Here is a 20943-nt window from a genome sequence, read left to right on the forward strand (position 1 = left end):
CGCGGTCAATGCATTAATTGCCCAAGGTCGTAGCGGCGATATAGCCTTGCTTGCACCAGCGAACAGCTCGCAGCCACGCTGGTGTTTTTATTCCTTGCCGAGCGCTTCTGGGCGAGCGCTTCGGAGATAGCCTTTTTCATGAACTGCATGTGTTGGGCAAATTCAATTCGTTGCTGCAGAAAACCCCACTTGGATGGGTTGTCTGTGGGGCCGGTTCACCTGTTGAGAGAAAGTCTCTCGTAGCCACGGCCTGCAGGGATGTCACAAAGAGCCCAAGCCTGCCGCATGAACGCTTAGATTGTCTGGTCCGCCAGTTCTGGGACATAAAGGACTGCTCCGAACCAATAGTAAAGTGGACGAAGGAAGAGCTGGATTGCGAGGCGCATTTCGTGCAACACTCTACTCGTCTCAAGTCAGGCGCCTATGCTGTGAGGCTGCCGTTGAAATGTTGTTCTGATTTGTTGGGAGAATCTTATCCCTAAGCCCTACGACGATTTCTCTCCCTCGAAAGGAAGCTCAGTCATCACCCTCATATGAAGAATCAGTATGCTGCGTTTATAAAGGAGTATTTGGAGTTGGGGCATATGTCTCCAGTTCCGGCTAATAAGAGCATAATTCCCCGGTACTTCCTTCCGCACCATTGTGTTTCGAAAGAGGATAGTTCAACAACTAAGCTCAGGGTTGTTTTTGATGGATCTGCTTCGTCATTCTTTGAATGACGTGTTGATGTCCGGCCCGGTTATCCAGCCAAAGTTGCTGCACATTCCTTTAAGGTTCCGTTACCATCAAGTGGTCATTACAGGAGATATCTGCAAAACGTTCCGATGTGTTGCCCCTGAGGGCAGCTACTTGCAGTGTATACTTTGGCGGGATTCCACCCACGATGAGTTGCAGGTTTTAAGCTTGATACTGGAACTTATGGAAAAAAGCCGGCTTCATTTTTGTCAGTGCCAGCGATGCATCAATTGGCAGAGGATGACCAGTCGATGTATCCAAAGGGCGCCGAAATTCTGGGTCGTGACTCTTGCGTGAACGATTTCATTTCAGGAGGTAGTTCTGTGGCTGAAGCTATCAACATTTTGCAGCAAAACATCAAGGATCCTCGCCAAGGGTCAATTTCGCTTGAGAAAGTGGTGCTTCAACTTCGATGCAGACTTGTGCCGGACGAGGATCGCGAGTCGTTTCTGAGGTTTGATGACGGCAGCAACTTTACGAATACTCTGGGCCTCGCTTGGGATCCTGCTATTGATCGCTTGCTATTTGCATTTTTTGGGCTCCAGTCAACCTCAAATCCAACTAGGCGCATCGTCCCTTAGGACTTGTCGGCCAGTCATCACAAGGTCAATGAGGAGTTAACTAGAACGATGGAGTGGCGGTATGTTCCCACGTCCTTGAAACCGGCGGACATCCTGTCCCGTGGTGCTCTTTCCAATGAGTTGATCGACGATGATCTGTGGGCACATGGTCCTCCGTTTCTTCTTGGTCCTCAAGATGAGTGGCCAGTTTCGGTCCCAGCTGAGAAGCCGACCCTTGAACTCCGTGCGAAGGTTCTGCTCATCTAGTCTCCGTACGTGGACATAATAGCTGGTTCCAGGTACGCTAATTCATTCTCATCAATGCAGCGGGTATTTGCTTATGTGCACAAGTTTTGTCATCGAATACGCTACAAGGGAATCACCGCAAGAGATATCAGGTATGGAACCCAACTAATGTTGCGATTGGTACAGCGGGTGCATTTTTATGATGATATAAATGCGCTTCAGAATGGGAAGGAGATATCGTCGTCCAGTGTACTTGCGTCATCTTCACCCTTCTTGGACAAGTTCGGTCTTCTGCGTGTAGATGGTCATCTGAAGAAATCACCGTTGGATTTTGATAGTCTTTATCCAGTTATACTCCCTAGAAGCCATCCAGTCACTCTTGCTATAATTGTTCATTTCCATGAGCGGAATTTGCACTCGGGACCTCGCTTTCTTTTAGCATTTATTCGATCTCAATATTGGCCATTTAAAGCGTTTTATATGCACCCACCGAAAGCCACAACACATTTGGTCAGGCAACGCGACCAATTTTGTTGGAGCTAGAAACGAGCTAAGGGAGCTCCTGCGGCTCTCTTTATCAGCGACGAGCGTCAGCGGGCACTTCTGGAGTTTTGTGCTATTGAGTCCATCGAATGCTATTTTATTCCTCCTCGATCTCCGCATTTTGGCGGACTCTGAGAAGCGGATGTTAAAACTGCTGTTCGGAGCAGATCGCCAGCGCCTAGTCATGCGCGCATAGGTGTACGACGGCACCTGCAGCGCTCTCTGCTTATCTTTCGCCTTCTTTCTTATACCACTAAAGCTGTCGCTTATCTATTCAGCAACTACTTTGTAAGCCTGCATATGTCTATATGAAGATCTTGGAGCCAAGCTTTTTACACATTCACAGTCCGTCTGCCGCTCCGAATAAACGCTATACATTTTAATATAACCTATTCGTGCGTTATTATTTATAAATATAAGGGTGGCATATTTGTTGTCTTCCCCATAAACATTTGGTGACCCCGACGTGATAGAAGTTTTTATCGGAGTCTGCAACTCGGTCTCGCGATTGTTTAATATAGTTTAAACAAACGCTTTGTTTCGCTGTCGTTATCGTGCATTCGGTCACAAACATACGAACATACATACATATGTGCATATAAAGGTGCACAGCCGGCCGTTGAATTTTTTGTACATTTTGAGCTGTGAAAAAACACCAAAACTGTGTTGTGCAAATAATTCTTAACAAAGTGAATCGCATTTAATCTTTGTTAATAGCGCATATTACATAAATATATGTACATATAGCAATACATACATTCGTTTGCCAGTTACATAATCCGCTGTTGCTAGGCAGGCAATTTATCGGCAAGAACAACAACAACCAAGTTAAAGGTTCCGTTGTATCTCGGCGACGCTTGTTAACCTTTACATTTTCGCGGTAAAGGGTATTCGGTGTATTGTGCCTCTAACGCGGTCGGACATTTTATTTTACTTCATTTTCATTTAATATTTTTTTTTCTCGTGATTGAAAAATGTTTGATACGGAAAACTCGGTTCGGGCTCAAAATGAAAGCCCAATCTATTTTGCGGCAAATGAGCTCGATGAAATGCTATTTAAACGCTGATGCGGTTAATCAGTTTGACGAAGCTGATTTGCTGGCGCGAATGGAATGGATCAATTCCTTAAACCAGGCATTTAATTCTGCGCAGACATCGTTCGAAAGACTGGATTTTGCAGATATCTCGAGCGACCATCGGATTGAACTTGCTGAAGTCTTCATGGATGTGAAGGCGAAAAAGGCTATGAATTTGCTGGTTATTCGATTTGATAATAAAGTTTTACACTTTCAGGCACATGTTCAGGCAATATTCGGTTTCAAGGGTGTCGAGAAGGGATCTTCGAAGGGTCTTCGGGAGCTAAGCGATTGCATGAATTCGCATTCATGCGAATGGAGTCGTTTTTGGAAAAGAGGTGCAGGATGATGGAAAACTTGGATCAAGCCTTGGTAACTCAAACACCAGGCCAGCAGGTGGGAAAAAACTTGCACAAATATAACCAAAATACACTTATTGCTTCTGCTACTAACTCAAATCATTTGACATGCTTATTTTGCGATTCACGGGATCATTATTTGCCAAAGTGTTCTCGATTTTTAAATTTGAGTCCGAATCTTCGATATAGAGAAGCAAAGAAGTTGCACCTTTGCCTCAACTGCTTGCACAAGGGGCATAGTTTGCAGCAATGCAAGTCGACTCACTGCAAGTATTGTCGCATGAAGCACCATTCATTATTACACATGAACCATGACCCATCCGCAACATCAACCTCATTTTCATCTCCATCATGCGATCCATCCTCGAGCTCTCAGCCATTACCATCTACTTCATCAGCATTAGTATCATGTTCGCATACATCATCGCATCCTGATCATCATATACCAAGCCCTCTACCCAAAACCTTAAATATTTTGCCGATCGACTACGTGTTGCTTCCAACTGCTATTATCTACGTTAGAAATAGAATTGGAGCATTCATGCCTTGCCGAGCAATTTTAGATTCGGCCTCCCAGCTAAACTTCATAACCTCTCGCTTAGCTAGCCAACTAACCTTGAATCATAGAAGATCACAAACGTCGATTTTTGGGATAGGAGAATCTTCCATGATCTCTGATAAGACTGTCGATATTCTTGTGCAATCACGGGATGCAAGCTATCGTGCGGCATTCACAGCGGTTGTGACTCACAGTATTACTGATTATCAGCCCCATTTCAATATAAATGCAACATCGTGGAGGATACCGCAAAACATTTCACTCGCTGACCCTAATTTCAATCAATCACAACGAATTGACCTTTTACTCGGCGCTGGGTTGTTTTCGAAATAATTTCTATGGGACAAATTCATTTGAAAAGGGCGTTGCCAACTCTTCAGAACACCAAGCTTGGTTGGATAGTCTCTGGAGGGTTATTATCGAACATGCCAACTCATAAAACGGTTTTACAAGCCAGCATCAAGGACCCAGCTGATCATTCCGATGACACACTTTCCGCCATTGTAAAGCGACCTTGGGAAATTGAGGACTTCACTTCGTCTAAGCCATCTTTATTGCCGGAAGACTTGCGATGTGAGCAACTTTTTCCTGAAAATTGCATTAGACTTGGAAACGGCCAATACTCTGTTCGTCTCTTGTCCATTTCCGGATTCGAATCTTTAGGTCATTCTTATTGGTTGACTCGTCGTCGTTTCAAGAGTTTGGAAGCTAAATTAGATAGAAACCCAGCCCTGAAAGCTCAGTATTCAGCATTTTTGAGGGAGTATATCGATCTAGGTCACATGTCTCTTGTAACTAAGGAACCGCCAGAAACACAATTCTTTTTGCCCAACCATTGCGTACATAAGCAGGAGAGTACGAGTACGAAGCTTCGTGTCGTTTTTGATGGATCTGCTAAATCAACTTCTGGTAGCTCTCTGAACGACTTACTTCTGGCAGGACCAACAATTCAACAAAAAATCTTTAATATACTGCTTCGCTTTCGATTTTTTAAAGTTGCCCTTTGTGTTGCAAGATGTACCGTTGCGTGCGTGTTTCGTACCCGGATAATTTCTTGCAGTGCATCGTTTGGAGAGAGAGCTCCATGGAAGAGTTGAGTGTTTTTAAATTGAACAGGGTGACTTATGGAACCAAGCCAGATGCCTTCTTGGCTATAAGGGCCATGCATCAACTCGCTTACGATGAGGAGGAATCATTTCCTATTGGAGCAAAAATTGTTCGTAGAGATTTCTATGTGGATGATTTAATATCTGGTGGGGACTCAGTTGAGGAGGTGAGAGAAATTCGTCGTCAGGTGAAGGAACTACTGTCGCGAGGCCACTTTCCAATTCGCAAAAGGTGTTCAAATGAGTCAGCAGCCCTGGAAGTAGAGTCTGAATGCGACAAGGAGCAGTTAATCAAATTTCACGATGGATCGGATGTCCCCAAGGCATTGGGACTAGTCTGGGATCCATCTTCTGATCAGCTCCTATTTCATTTTTCTCAACTGCCAACCAATCAACGACCCACTAAGCGGGTTGCATTGTCGACGATTGCCAAATTCTATGATCCACTCGGTTTAATAACTCCTATTATCACAAAATCTAAGATTTTTCTGCAGTCTCTATGGAGTGCGAACGTGGATTGGGATGATGCACTGCCAGATCCTATTCTTTCGTCATGGGGGGAGTTGACCTCACAGTTATCGGTCGTACAGAACTTAAAACTCATTGGCTGAGCTAATTGTAAACGCCAAGGAAGCCATAGATTTCGATTGCACCTTTCATTGCTGGTCGGACTCGTCCATTGTGTTGGCGTGGATTCGGCAACCTCCGAGGGAGTTTAACGTTTTCGTATCAAACAGAATCGCGAAAATTCAGGAGACGACGAAAGACATGTCTTGGCATCACGTTCCTACAAACTTGAACCCGGCAGACGTCGTATCGCGAGGATGTACCCCAAGAGAATTGTTGGAATATTCCCTTCTGCAAAGCTCGTCAAATTGGCCGTCCCTGCTATACAGTTCATCAAACTGCAAATTCCTCAACTCTTTCGATAAGTTGCAGCGCGTATTTGCATACATTTATCGATTCATTTTAAATTGCATAGCCAAATCTGCGCCGTTAAAAGGTCGACTTTCGGTGGAGGAGATCAACTCTGGTACTGTACTTCTTCTGAGGAGCATCCAACAGGTTAACTTGGTGAAGGAGTATGGATCTCTTTGCCAGGGCAAGCCGTTTCCACAGAAAAGCAAGCTGGTTTCGCTTAGGCCTATACTCGGCTCCGATGGGTTACTTCGCGTGGGTGGAAGGCTTCAGAACGCAAACTTGGACTACGATACGAGGCATCCGATACTATTGCCCAAGGATCATCCAGTCACCAAGGCGATCATCGTTTATTATCATGAGAAATATTTGCATGGAGGATCGCAGGCGCTGCTTGCCGCATTACGGCAAAGGTACTGGCCGATTGGAGGCCGCAAGTTCGTCGCCAGCGTTATCAACAAATGCGTCCGATGTTTCCGAATGAAGCCTGTTACTTGGGAGCACGTCATGGGTAGCCTTCCAGCAAATAGAGTGCAGCCTAATCCAGCTTTTCATACCACAGGAGTGGACTTTTGTGGGCCATTCTATCATAAGGCAGAGGCCAGAAATAAGGCACCCCACAAGTGCTATATCGCCGTCTTTGTCTGTTTTTCCACGAAGGCTGCTCATTTGGAAGTGGTCCAGGATCTCACGACGGATTCTTTCATCGCAGCGCTGAGGAGATTCATCAGCCTTAGAGGCAGTCCGCGTACCATTTGGAGCGACAATGCTACAAACTTTGTCGGTGCAAAGAGAGAGCTTGCCGAGCTGAAAGAGCTCTTTTTGAGCGAGCAGCACACAGCATCGATATCTTCCTCCTGTTTAGCTGATGGGATCGATTGGAAGTTCATCCCTCCGCGTGCCCCGCACTTCGGTGGTTTATGGGAGGCCGCTGTGAAGTCAGATAAATTTCACTTCTACAGAGTCGTCGGTGCATCCATCTTAGCCATCGATGAATTAAGAACTCTTGCATATGAGATTTCTGCCATCCTTAACTCCCGTCCACTTTGTCCAATTTCAGAAAATGCTGAAAACCATGAGGTGCTAACACCGGCGCATTTTCTGAAGGGTTCCAGCTACACTAAGTTTCCTGAGCCTGGCATTACTCATCTCCGCGAAGACCGCCTCAGCAGATGGCAGCGAGTTACCCAGATGGAGCAACATTTCTGGCAAAAGTGGAGCAGCGAGTATTTGTCCCTACTTCAAGAGAGGAGCAAGTGGCGCGTCGAAACGTCTAACATCAAGGTTGGACGCATAGTTTTGCTGAAGGAGGAAAACGTTCCACCTTGAGATGGCAGCTTGGGTGCATCCAGGAAGTCATAACCGGCGGGGACGGAGTCATCAGAGTAGCCATGGTCCGTACAGCTACGGGTCTGATCAAGAGAGCCGTCGCCAAGCTAGCCGTTCTGCCCATCGATTCCGAGATAGTTGGAACCTTACCTCTTCCAACGGGGGGAGTATGTTCGGAGCAGATCGCCAGCGCCTAGTCATGCGCGCATAGGTGAACGACGGCACCTGCAGCGCTCTCTGCTTATCTTTCGCCTTCTTTCCTATACCACTAAAGCTGTCGCTTATCTATTCAGCAACTACTTTGTAAGCCTGCATATGTCTATATGAAGATCTTGGAGCCAAGCTTTTTACACATTCACAGTCCGTCTGCCGCTCCGAATAAACGCTATACATTTTAATATAACCTATTCGTGCGTTATTAATTATAAATATAAGGGTGGCATATTTGTTGTCTTCCCCATAAACAACTGCCAAGCAACATTTTTAGCAGGCGGTGGGGTCCTCAGTTCTTGGATTTGAGGAGGTGCGAACTATGCTTTGTTGCATTGGTGCTGTTATAAATTCACGACCGTTATTGCCTCTTTCAGAAGATCCTGCAGAGCTTGATGTTCTAACGCCAGCCCATTTTTATTCCCTTGCAGAGGGTATTATGATTTCAGTCAAAGGTTTGCAACGCAGTGAAGTAGACTTTTCCGACCCCATAAAGTATATATATTCTTGATCAGCATCACTAGAAGAATCGATCTAGCCATGTCCGTATGTCCGTCTGTCCGTCCCTCCGGATGAACGCTGAGATCTCGAACACTATAAGAGCTAGGCTTTTGGGGTTTGGCAAAAAGATTCCTGATCTTCTTGCGCAGCGCAAGTTTGATTCAGCAGCGTGTCACGCTAACTCTTACGCCCACAAAATGAAAAAAATTTTAACTGAAATGTATTATCCTCGTCGATTCCTATCGATTGACTCTAAAAAAGTTTGCCACGCCCACTCTAACGCCCATAACGCTTAAATCTGTCTACCGCCCACATAACCATATATTGAAATCGCGGGTAGGCGGCGCATTTCAATCTCGCTTTGCAGCTGCATATTTCCATTTCCCTTTTGTCCCTTTAGCTGAGTAACGAGTATCTGATAGTCATGGTACTCGACTATAGTGTTCTTCCTTGGTTTAATATAAGTATCTTTAATTGAAGAATGGTGTTTTCTTCCGTTAAGAAAAGTTGGTTCAATATTTTCCCGTTATCATCATTTAAATTTTCTTTCCTTCCGATATATTTAATAACTCCTTTAGCTGTATTAATCGCAGCTCCGACTTTTTTCAAAATGTTATAGCCAGAGCTCGCAAATAACTGTCAACCGTTTCTCGTTGTCTGCAAATTAGTGTCTTTTCCTGACTCCTTACGAATAGACTCAGAGAGGAACCGATTTATGGGTTCTTGAAAGAGCTCGCTCGCGATCAGAGCTAAACCGTTTTTTCCATTCTGTTTTGTTCTGGTTGTTCCAAGACTGTTTTGTCCTGTTCTTGTTAACCAAAATATTTGAAAATAAATTTAAAATGTTGTATTATACAAATTATATTATTTCTTTTTCATAACAACGAAAGTAAATGTGAGGACCTTTTGCGTTGAGTTTTTCGGTCAATCGGTCTTATGTTGACTCTCATTGTGCGAGCGTTTCTCGTTCCGCTCCTTACGAACTGCTCAATAAAGAGCGACATACAAAACGCTCAAGGAACATAAAACATAAATAAAGACAGCAAGATTCTATTGCTCAGAGCGAGAGCAAGACAGTATGAACTTTTTCGGTTGTGCTCGCAACGAGAGCGCAACAAGAAAAACGGTCAACAGTTATTTGCGAGCTATGGTTATAACCAATATGTAAATCTGAATCTAACCCTTCTATTTTATAAAATGTATATCATGTATCAAATATAGTTATAATAAGATAGTATTCAATAATGGAATACCCATTCACTGTGGATACTCTTTTGTATATTGGAAGCTCATTTCTATTCTATTCTGAATCTGAATAGGCTCGTCTCTCTCCATTTGCTCTGGCTTATTTTGTGGCTGCCTGATTTCCACTGATTTTGTTGATTAAACCTGTTAAACCTTAAATAATTATTGTTTCTCTGGTTGCTAAAATTATTGTTTTGTTGTCTTGGTTTGTGGTTTAAATGTGTTTGTCCATTTCCACCCGAGTTTGGCTCGTTATACTTTCTCTGAGAAGTTGAGAAACTATTTACGAAATGAGCCCTCATGTTGTTACTTTCTAACTCTTGAACTATTACCATTGCATTTGGTAAATCGGGAGGATTCATAGAGAAAATTGTGTCCGAAATTCGGCCGTTTAGATCGGTTATGAAAACTCTGAGAGCTGTCTTCCTATGCTTTTCGTTCATTTCTTGTGTTATTGGTTTATTCCTACCATAAGTCATAATAGTTTTATTGATAAATAGAGTTTATTTTTTATTAACCATACCATAATTATCCATTGAATAATTTTCCCTGACTCAATACCTCAATTCTTGTTCGATAATATGAATGGGACGTTTGTTACTAAAGACAAAGTCAAGTCTGGCCATTATGCCATCGAAATTATGTCCCATTATGTGTTAACGCATCATTTGCCGTTCCCGTTATTTCATTTCTTAATATTGATACGGCTGAATAAAACCTTTCACTGCCTCTGGCATACTGCCCCATGGCTATTTTGGATGATTCCCTCCAACTAACATATATTTTATGATCTTATAAGACGTGTCGAATTTAATATTGGGATCAATAATCTCTATCTGATAATATTCAACCTGTTTTATTTTTAGAGATAACTGCGATCTTAGGTTCACAATCTCCTCTTCTAATGGACTCAATTCAAAATTTACAATTTGATTTGTATGTTATAGAGGCGGATTCATTATGTGTGGTCTTTTATTGTTTGTTCCAGCCTGGCTGGTTGAAGGTTATGAAGGATTATTTGCAAGAATTTTTTCAAAATCAGAAATTAATTCTTCCACTTTATTTTTTATTTCCCTTACACAACATTCTTAAATAATAATAACAAAATGTATCGCTCACGAATCATCTTCTCTATTCGTCTTCCTGTTGCTTGATGATCCTGTTTTGGGGTCGTCCTTCCCTTGATTGATAATCCTGTTGGGGTCTTTCTCCTTTTTTTGTTTTATAGACTTTTAAGTATTGGGTCTTCCATCTTTGAAACTGTTTTTATTTGGCGAAGGATTGCCCTTCAGCCTGTTTTTTTATTTCAATTTTTTTTTCGATGATGGTTTCATTTTTAATGATTTTATTAGTTTTTATTTTGTTTAATTGTCTAGAGCAGTGAATTTATTTGTAACGATCACTTTTTGTAATTTTGATATTTAAGGGGATTATTCCATTATTTATTTTGCTCCTTAATTTTTTTGATCAGCACAAGTTTTTTGCTTTCGTCGGTTGTTTTAGTTTTAAGGGCATTATTACATTTATTAATTCCAACTTTATTTTTTATCAACACAAACTTTTTTGCTTTCGTCGGTTGTATCGGGGTTTCGGCCGCACTAATTTTTTTTTACCTTAAAATTTTTTTAGTTTTTGTTTTAAAGCCTCGTTTTAGAGTTTTAGTCATGCGGCCCACGTTGGGCGCCAATTAACTTTCTCACTAGTGAATTTGTTAAAAAAAAAAATTTGTCCACTTCAAATATTGACTATTAGAATATTATAGGTCGAACATATATTTTATTCACTGCTCTTTACTTTACACTCGATTCAACTGCTCGATTCGATTTTCAAAAACGGACTGCCCTGCCTTAAGTTCAATGATCAATAATCAAACCTTGGCTTAAGAGACTTATTCAAAAATTGTTTATTTCACAATTGATTAAGAGAGTGCCTCAAGAGAGTCGGAAAAATAGGATCATGCAATTTGGCTATTAAATTTGAAATTAAAGTTCGGCCGGAAGTTGGTGTTTACATTACCGGACTTTAGGGATCGCCTTGGAGATCTTGTGTTTACATTAGCGTTAGCGGACTTCAGGGCTCACTCTGGGAGTCTGATATTTACAATATCGGCTTGGGTGTTTACAGTATCCGTTTGGTGCGGAGGCTGTAAAACTGATCTGGGTGGGAATAATTTGGAGGCGTAGTTGAGAGAAATAGCTGACCACAGATTTATTTCGGAGTCAGGCAGAGTTATTTGAAGATTGGCTCTCGGCTGAAGGTTGTTTATAAATTGGGAAAGTGCCCCTAAATAATGTGTCATATAACTGGCACATAGAACGATATTGAGCCAGGGAGGCGAAATACTCACATAAAAGGATAATGACAACCCTCAGGCCATGCAAGTGCTAAGTACAAGTTTTTTCAGCTAGAACAAAACCAACTGATTTGTTAGGTAAATTACTGAATCCTTTAGCCACTTGAAATGTTTATTTTGTCTCATGAAAAGATAAAAAGGACCCGAAAAAGACATTTGGGATACTCAGATACCGTTTTGCGATCCATAAATGTTTATATTCTTGACCCTTATAACGCTGGTCTTATGCTTTGGTCTTGTATGTGGGACGTGGTCTAGTGCTTTGAATCATTGGGTTGGTCAGGGAATCGTTGTGTTCGGCTGCTTCTGGTCAATGTAATCTTCGGGTAAGGAGCCGGAGGAATGACGTCTGGAGGGAACTCACAAGGACTGGAACCGGATCATAAACCGAATCCGGATCTAGAGCTGACCCATAGGCCACACCCGGGAATTCGGTGATCCTTTCCAAGTCGGTAGAGCCGATTACAAACCGAATTTTACGATGGCCGATTCTGAACTGAATCCATACGGATACTTGACACCCGATTAAGAACCGAGGATTTGGGTCACGTCCTAGTTAGTCAACAACTACTACCACTACCAATGACTAAGTAAAAGTGACTCATTCTGTTCTGGGTGCCTCCTTTTATAAACGTTCCTGGTGCTATCCGATGGGTTGGCGGGCGTTCAAATATGGTTCAAATACAGATCAGTGTGATCAGGTGGCTTTTGGTTGGGCACTCGTTCTAATGATGACTGACTAGCGGATCGGTGTGACCAAGCAGTTTGTAGATGGGCGCGCGTTAAAATGATAAGTAAAATTTCTGAATTGGTTTTTTTATTTTATTTGCTAAGCACCATTAATTAATTGTGGCGCCAAAGTCAGGTGAAAAATATTTCAATAATTTGTCATTTTCTTGAAAAGCGATAATTTAATATTTCCAAATTTTTTAAATATCTCACAATCCTACATTACTGGCAAACTAGTTTTCGGTCACTGTAAAGGCATTTTTAAAATAGATGCATTTCAATTCGTACATCAAAACTGGTCCCTTTGCAAATTTGCATGGTTTCTTGGCGTAATAAACTAACGTTAAGTTGGAAGTTGGTTAAGTTCAGTTGGAATCTTCAGAATCTCTAGGTTTAATACCAATACAGACAGACAGAAAGATGGAGATAAATAGAACGACTCAGCTAGTGATCCGAATCAAGTAAATATATACTTCATATGGTCGGAAGCCCTTTATTCTACTTGTTAATTGTTTTGTAACAAAATGAGTCCATTTTTAAATTAATAATTAATCTGGCAGAATAACGATAACACATTAAAAATCTGGCTTTGAGCCTGACGTTTTCATTTATAGTTTTGAGATTGTCAAAATTAACGTATATTTTATAGCTTACCATAACATCGAAGATGGTTGCACGATGAAGAGGCCAACTTTGTATTAAATTGAGAAAGGCCTTTTTAGCCTCTGTTGGTAACATTCCTCGAAGACTTTGATGATGCATTGCGACAGCTTCATGTGGGATATTTGGTACAAATCTTGGCGGCAAGCAATGGCTTGCGATAAGCCTGTAATCAGTCAATATTTGACTAAAGTCGCCAAGCTCAAGTTGACTCTGAAGAGCAGTTAACATTATGGCTTCCATTTCAGTTATTGGATATCTTTCACTTCTTAAGTTGTGCATAGTTTGATGGTATAAAAGCTCCTTTTCAACAGTATCATCCAAATTAATATAGTTATCAAAAAATAAATGTTTCTTAAACAGAAACATGTACTGTTGCTGTTGTGAAATCGCTCCAGTATTTACCTAAAACATTTACAAATTTAAATCTGTTATTAAAGCGTTCGAATAAAAATGTTGTTTTGTAAGACTAGTGTAGTATGCACGTATATTGAATATCTACTGTACCAAGAGTACTTGAAGCAAACACACTGTAACACTTTGTTGCAATGTTTACACAAACAAAGGCCCGGTCAAAAACCTAAGTGGCCGAAACTTGAGTCGATCGGCGGCGTACACAGAAAGTGCTAGTGTCAGCATTCTGTTGCACACGCCGCTCAGCCAAACTCAAGTACATGCATATACCTTCGCGCTCCAGACTAAGTGAGCATAGCTATATACTTAAGAATATAAAGGCCGTCTCTCCGCTGCCGCTGTTGGCAGCGCCACTACGATACTTAGACCTCCTTAGCTCCTAAGTAAATTAAGCGCAAGAAGAAACTCTTTTGAGCTCAGAGCGGCAACAACGGCTGCTCTGCCCCAAATGCAACTTAATAAAATCATTAATAAAGGATATCTAATTAAAACCAAATTGGACTTATATTTTTGGGCTTAACGAGAAATCTACACAAAATAAACTATTACATGGCGACCGTGACACTGGTCCTGGAGGACCTAGGAAGGAAAAAGTGCAGGACAGGAAATTGATGACGATTTCATTAGCAGCAGACAACGAAAAAAAATAATATCGCAGTGAGTAGAGTGTGCTAAACGCAGTGGTGTGGTAAAAAGATTAAAAGCCAGAAGGGCTGAATTACTGAAGCTACTAAATACTAAGTGAAAGAAAAAATCAAACCACAGCCACACACACACACACCTACCCTGCAACTAAAAGTCTCGCTAAAGCTAATATAAATTACCTCCGCCACAGAAGAAGGAAATACCCAAATTAACGAAGAAGTGCCCAAACGACTGCGAGGGACCACTGTGCTCGCCCCACTGCGAGTACACCTGTGCAGCCAGCACCGGTGCCCCAACATAGAAGACCGTCGAGGAAGTTTAGCCTGTGCAGCCAGCACCGGCCACGTTTTGCCAACCAAGCGAGACCAAGAAGAAGTGAACCGACAGCGCTTCATAGAGCGCATATTTTTTTGTACCATGCACTGCGTTGCATAATTTTTTTTCATTGCACTGTGATGCATATTTTTTTTATATTATATAAAAAATTAATGTAAAATTGAGCGACATTAAATTTATTAGCGTGTGCCCTGAAAACTATACAAAAACTAGGCAGGCTTTTCCATTGTTAAAAAGAAATTTTTCTCACAATTGTATAGAGTGTTGAAACCAGATTAAAAAAAAACCTACGGCCCAATAAGGCAAATTTTTAACTACATGAGCCAAACTAAATGGCAAATAAATAATAAATTAAATTACACGCTTAACATAAAAAATCCTATAGCAGCTCACAGAAAAACACCCAAAATGGGTTTAGTAGACGTGAAAAAGTGGACTCCACAGCAAACGTCATAAAAAAAATCGAGTCCAAAACTATGAATACAGATTTAACGAACATTTTATTATCAATCATTGTCTTTATTATGAACGCATTTATTTTGTACAAGGCGTAAAATAAATAAATAAATATAAAATATGAATACTACAGAGTGTATTAGAATTAATCTTGATAGGGAACCCAACTTTCAAAACAGGGTATTATCAATAATCGAAAAAGGAGCTGAGCCTCTACTAATCAATGAATTCGAATATGAGTACATGAATAGGTACAACTGATCCCTTGATACATTGCTCAAGTACCCAGAAGGCGATAGTATTGAGCCGTCCCGACCCTACAAATTAAATCAGTTATTAACAATAACAAGATACTTGGACGACATCTTTCATTGATGGTTTCAAGAATCTAGAAAATATTCCATTAAATAATGGAATGGGACGAATTATATAAAGAACTAAATAATATAAAAATTGATTTTGACAGATCTTATAAGTCACTATTATGACCCCGGCCAGCACAGCAAAACACTGTGAACAAGCATGCCGAAATATTAGTAACCCGCTTCAATACAGCGCGTATACTAATACACGATCAGGAGACAGGCTAAGCAATGCCCATTGGTCTCAGGTATGAAAATATTTAAACAAATTACGGGATAACCTAATAGTTATAAAGCAAAGGTTCGACTTAACAATTTCATTACCAACTATCCTAAACACACCGTTGAAGTTAGAGGCTAGAGAAGAGTCAGAATCATCAGATCCACCAGTACAAGCTGAGGCTGACGACCCTATCTCTACAGATCCCGATATAGAAGGAAAAGATATAAACAACCGCACTATTCCGGCAGTCCTTATTCAATCTGAATTATCAGACCAGGAATCGACCGACTCGGATTCTCACAACAGCATTGTAGAAATAAATCCAACCACAATGGCTGAGGAGATAATTGCCCAAAGGGCATACATTAAAGAAATATCGAATGCCATTCCGGAGTTTAACGGGAAAAAAAATACACCTTCAGAGACTCGTAACAGCTTTGAAGTTGGTTAATCTTACGAAAGGTACATTCGAAGTTTTGGCTGTAGAAGTCATCAAATCCAAAATAATTCGATCGACACTATACAGAGTCCAAAACGAAACCACAATAGAAGCTATAATTAAAAAACTGCAAGATACTATAGTCGAAGAAACATCCGACGTAGTTAAAGCCAAAATGTCAAAAACAAGCCAAAAAGGTAAAACTGCAGAAAAATTTACCACAGAAATTGACAACCTACGAAAGCTCCTAGAAGCTTCGTATATTGATGAAGGCCTATCGGCCGAACACGCTGACTAATTCAACACTAAGGAAGCCATCACCATAATGGTCACAAATTGTGAGCATGGCCACCTCAAAACAATATTGGAAGCAGGCAATTTTGCAACCATGAACGAAGCCGTCGCCAAGTACATACAAAGTAGTACTGATATGATAGGCAATGCCAATTCCATATTGTACACCCAACGTGGAAATAATTATCGCGGTAATAATAATAAAAACAATTATCGCGGTAGAGGTAATAATCGAGGTAATTATAACATTACCAGACACAATGGTTATAACAGAAATAACAATAACCAAAATAACAATTATTACAGAAACAACAACCATGGTAGAAACAACATCGGCGGAAACAGCCGTGGGGAAAACAACAACCACCACAATAACAACCACCTTTAGATACACGACAGTAAACAACATCAAAATTCACACTCTAAATCTCAGTCAAAATACATTTGTCACTTTCATGAACGTAGCAACAGGAAAATAATTAGTTCTTCTACTAGACACAGGTGCTGAAATATCCACATTAAGGGAAAATTCCGATAATTTTCAAAACATTCAAGATAATCACATCATAAACATAAAGGGTATAAGTCAGGAAGTTACCAAATCAAAAGGCTTAACTTCTATTGAAATTCAAACTTCTAAGTACATAATTCCACATGATTTCCATATCGTAAATATGCAATTCGCTATTCCATGTGATGGAATACTAAGAATCGATTTTATCAAAAGATACAACTGTCAATTAGACTTCAAGCCGTCTGAAGACTGGCTTATAATAAGACCAAATAACCTAAAATATCCAATTTAAGTTCCAATAGCATACAGTTCTGGCAACAACTCCGTAATTCTGCCAGCAAGATCCAAAGTCGTCCGAAAAATCGAAATAAATTCAGAAGAAGACAGTGTATTAATTCCGAATCTAGAAATTTAGCAAGGTATCTATATCGCAAATACTATAGCAACAGCCCAAGATGCATATATAAAACAAGGGAGAACGCTATAGTCGAGTACCTCGACTATCAGATACCCGTTACTCAGCTTAAGGGACCAAAGGGAAATGGAGACATGCAAGCAGCAAAGCGAGATTTAAATGCGCCACCTACCGGCGGAAGACAGATTTAAGCGTTGTGGGCGTTAGGGTAGGCGTGAAAAATTCATTATTCAATAGAATAAGTTAGCCGCGCACTTTGCTCTCTCTGAGCGCCGGCAGTGCTTTTTTCTTCGCCGCTAAGTTCGGCCGGCAACTATTTACATACACACACATACACACGTAAAAAAGTTTCGCATTGTCTGGCTCTGACGTCATACCTTTTTTTCTTGGGAGGTTTGTGGGCGTTAGAGTGGGCGTAGCAAAATTTATTTTTGGGTCAATCGATAGGTATTGACAAGACTAATACATTGCACTTAAAATTTTCTATCTAGCATCAAAACTGTAGAAGCCACAGTTTTGGGCGGTTTGTGGGCGTTAGAGTGGGCGTGGCAGTCTACTGAAACAAACTTGCGCTGCGTAAGAAGCTCAGGAATCTGCACGCCAAATCTCAATAGCCTAGCTCTCAGCGTTTATCCGGACAGACGGACATGGCTAGATCGACTCGGCTAGTGATCCTGATCAAGAATATATATAGTTTATGGGGTCGGAAACGCTTCCTTCTGCCTGTTACATACTTTCCGACGAATCTAGTATACCCTTTTACTCTACGAGTAACGGGTATAATTACTAAATACTACAAACACAGATCAAGTAGTCTATATAAAAAACATTCATCATGAAACACTTTCATACTACGAAATAGTAAGAACGGACTTAGAAGCCAGACAAAAAATTGTATTATCCCAACTTGCAAAAAACTTCCCGCCTCAATTCAATGAACAACCTACAGCATTATGCACCCAGTATAGTGATGTATTCGGACTAGAAACCGAATCGATCACTACCAATAATTTTTACAAACAAAAGCTGAGATTAATTGATGATGAACCCGTATATATAAAAAATGATAGAAATCCTCATAGTCAACAAGACGAAATTCAAAAACAAGTCCAAAAACTCATCAATGATGAAATAGGGGAACCCTCTGTATCACCTTATAATAGCCCACTTCTGTTAGTACCAAAAAAGTCACTTCCAAATTCGGAAAATAAGAAATGGAGATTAGTAATTGACTATCGTCAAATTAATAAAAAACTCTTGTCTGATAAATTTTCACTCCCTAGAATCGATGATATCTTAGATCAACTAGCTAGAGCAAAATATTTCTCATGCCTTGACTTAATGTCAGGTTTTCATCAAATTGAACTGGAAAAAAGTTCAGGGGATATAACATCCTTTTCAACAAACAATGGTTCGAATCGTTTCACGCGATTACCATTCGGTCTAAAAATAGCGCCAAACTCTTTTCAGAGAATGATGACTATAGCTTTCTCTGGATAAGAGCCTTCGCAAGCATTTCTTTATATGGATGACTTAATAGTCATAGGTTGTTCCGAAAAACATATGCTCAAGAACTTAACTAATGTTTTCGAGAAATGTAAAAAACACAACCTAAAGTTACATCCTGAAAAATGTTAATTTTTCATGCATGAAGTCACTTTCTTAGGACATAAATGCACAGATAAAGGAATCTTGCCCGACGACAAAAAAAAAATGTAATTCAAAATTATCCAGTCCCACATGATGCGGACAGCGCTAGAAGATTCATTGCATTTTGCAATTATTACAGACGTTTTATTAAGAATTTTGCTGAATACTCACGTCACATAACAAGATTATGTAAGAAAGATGTAAAATTTAAATGGACAACACAATGTCAAAACGCCTTCGAACATCTTAAATCAGCATTTATAAATCCCACTCTGTTGCAATACCCAGATTTTAGCAAAGAATTTTGCATAATCACAAATGCTAGCAAATACGCTTGTGGATCAGTCCTAACTAAAAACAAAAATGGACTAGAGCTTCCAGTGGCATACGCTGTGAGGAGTTGAATAACTCCCCACAAATAGAAGCAGCAGCAGATGGCCGGCCGCTTACCAGATACGCGGCGAATTCGCGTAGTAACGGCGCGGCGAGGAGAACGAGAGAGTTTGGAGACTTGGATAGAGAACAAGAGAGTTTGGAGACTTGGATGGAGAACAGGAGAGTATGGAGACTTGGATGAAGAACAGGAGAGTTTGGAGACTTGGGTGGAGAACGAGAGAGATTGGAGACCAAGGAGCGGAGAATGAGAGAATGGAGACTTGGCGGGCAGAGCAAGAGTGCCGTGTGCAAAAGCGGATAACGGAACTCCACCGGACTTTGGACTCTCCCGTGAACTTTGGACCGGGAGAAGAAGTGCCACATCTCGGCAGTGGAGTGGCACACAGGCGTGCCACAAGCATCACGAGAATCAGCGGGACGGCAGCTGGGGGCAGAGCATCGGTTGGGAGCGGTACGTGAAGGACAAGTGGGTCAACCAGGAAGCACGGACTTTGGACCCGGAGTGGAGAGATCCAGCGGGCCGTGCGCAAAAGGGAAATAACGGTTCCCGGAGGCCCTATATAAGGCCGCAGAGCGCTGGCAGCTGGATGAGTCGATCACGAGGAGTCAAACCGTCAAGATCAGTCAAAGTTCCCAGTGAACAATCAGTCAAGCAAGTAATCTACGAGGGAGCTACAACCAAGCGAGTCGTCGGTAGCAGCGCCGTGGGAAGCACACAAGGAGCAAGATCGCCACGTCGAGACGTTCGGGATTGGGACATCAGGAATCTCCGAATTGAGACACAAGTGGCTGAGTTCCGGAAGGCAACACACGGCTAAGTCAAGGCGTTCGTTTTCCAATTTAGTCGCGACCACACCCTGGCGAGTCGCCCGGCGGGTCCGTCAGAGACAAGCGAAAGAGTCCTACGACGAGGAACCGTCAGTTCGGGGAGGAAAGTTGTCGGAGACCCAGCGTACCTTGCCCGACCAAGCAGGACCTGGCGTGACGGACGAGCGGTAGATCGGTTTGCGGTTTCGAGAGGCCAGCGCCTGGAGAGCCCTGCGATTACCGGCGAAGTTCCTGAACTGCAACCACCCAACTCCCCGAGTGCCAGAACGACAAGCTACTGGTCAGGAGACAACGCAGAAGACATCGGCAGCGACGCCAGCAGACATCTCCGGCAGCCACGTTACCATCGCCGCGCGGAGCTCATTGGGGAGCGCAGGCGCGTCACGGACGTTAAGCAGTAGGGTGAAGTCGGGTGGAACGTTCGTCTGCGCTAGGCGTAAAGCGAAGTGAACTGCTAGGCAGCCTCCTGACGACAGCCTAGACTGTCAGCGCGATCTGAGCAAGAACCTAGCGGGACCGTCCGGGACAGAGCAAGGGACAGGTATTGCCTCGAAAGGCGTCGGCCTGGAGAGCAAGGCTTGTTCACCCTAGTCTGAGAACGGTGACGCTTCCCTAAGCCCACAAGGCCGAGCTCTCTGCGAGTCTAAGGCGCAACAAGCGACCCCGAGGCAGCGCGTCGGCGAGTGAGCAGAGGCGGCCACTACGAGCGTCCCGAGACCCAGGAGCCAAGCGGAAGCCGAGTCATCGCGTCGACAAGCCAGAAGGAGGAGCACCAGCAGCCGGCGGAGCCAGAGCAAGGAGATACAGGAGCCAGCATAGCCACACACCCGCTGTACCAATAC

The 20943-nt window shown here is 42.0% G+C and overlaps 1 protein-coding gene across 1 annotated transcript in view; it reads right to left on the reverse strand.

Annotated features, from left to right (window-relative positions):
* LOC119559291 (pleckstrin homology domain-containing family H member 2-like) overlaps positions 1-20943 on the reverse strand; it is a 339250-nt gene that overhangs the window by 35122 nt on the left and 283185 nt on the right. Inside the window, exon 4 of the mRNA XM_037872368.1 lies at positions 13124-13534. Coding sequence (XP_037728296.1) covers positions 13124-13534 — 411 coding nt within the window. The remainder of the gene's footprint in view (positions 1-13123; positions 13535-20943) is intronic.

The sequence above is a fragment of the Drosophila subpulchrella genome, unplaced genomic scaffold, assembly GCF_014743375.2.
Source record: "Drosophila subpulchrella strain 33 F10 #4 breed RU33 unplaced genomic scaffold, RU_Dsub_v1.1 Primary Assembly Seq20, whole genome shotgun sequence".
NCBI classification, from domain to species: domain Eukaryota; kingdom Metazoa; phylum Arthropoda; class Insecta; order Diptera; family Drosophilidae; genus Drosophila; species Drosophila subpulchrella.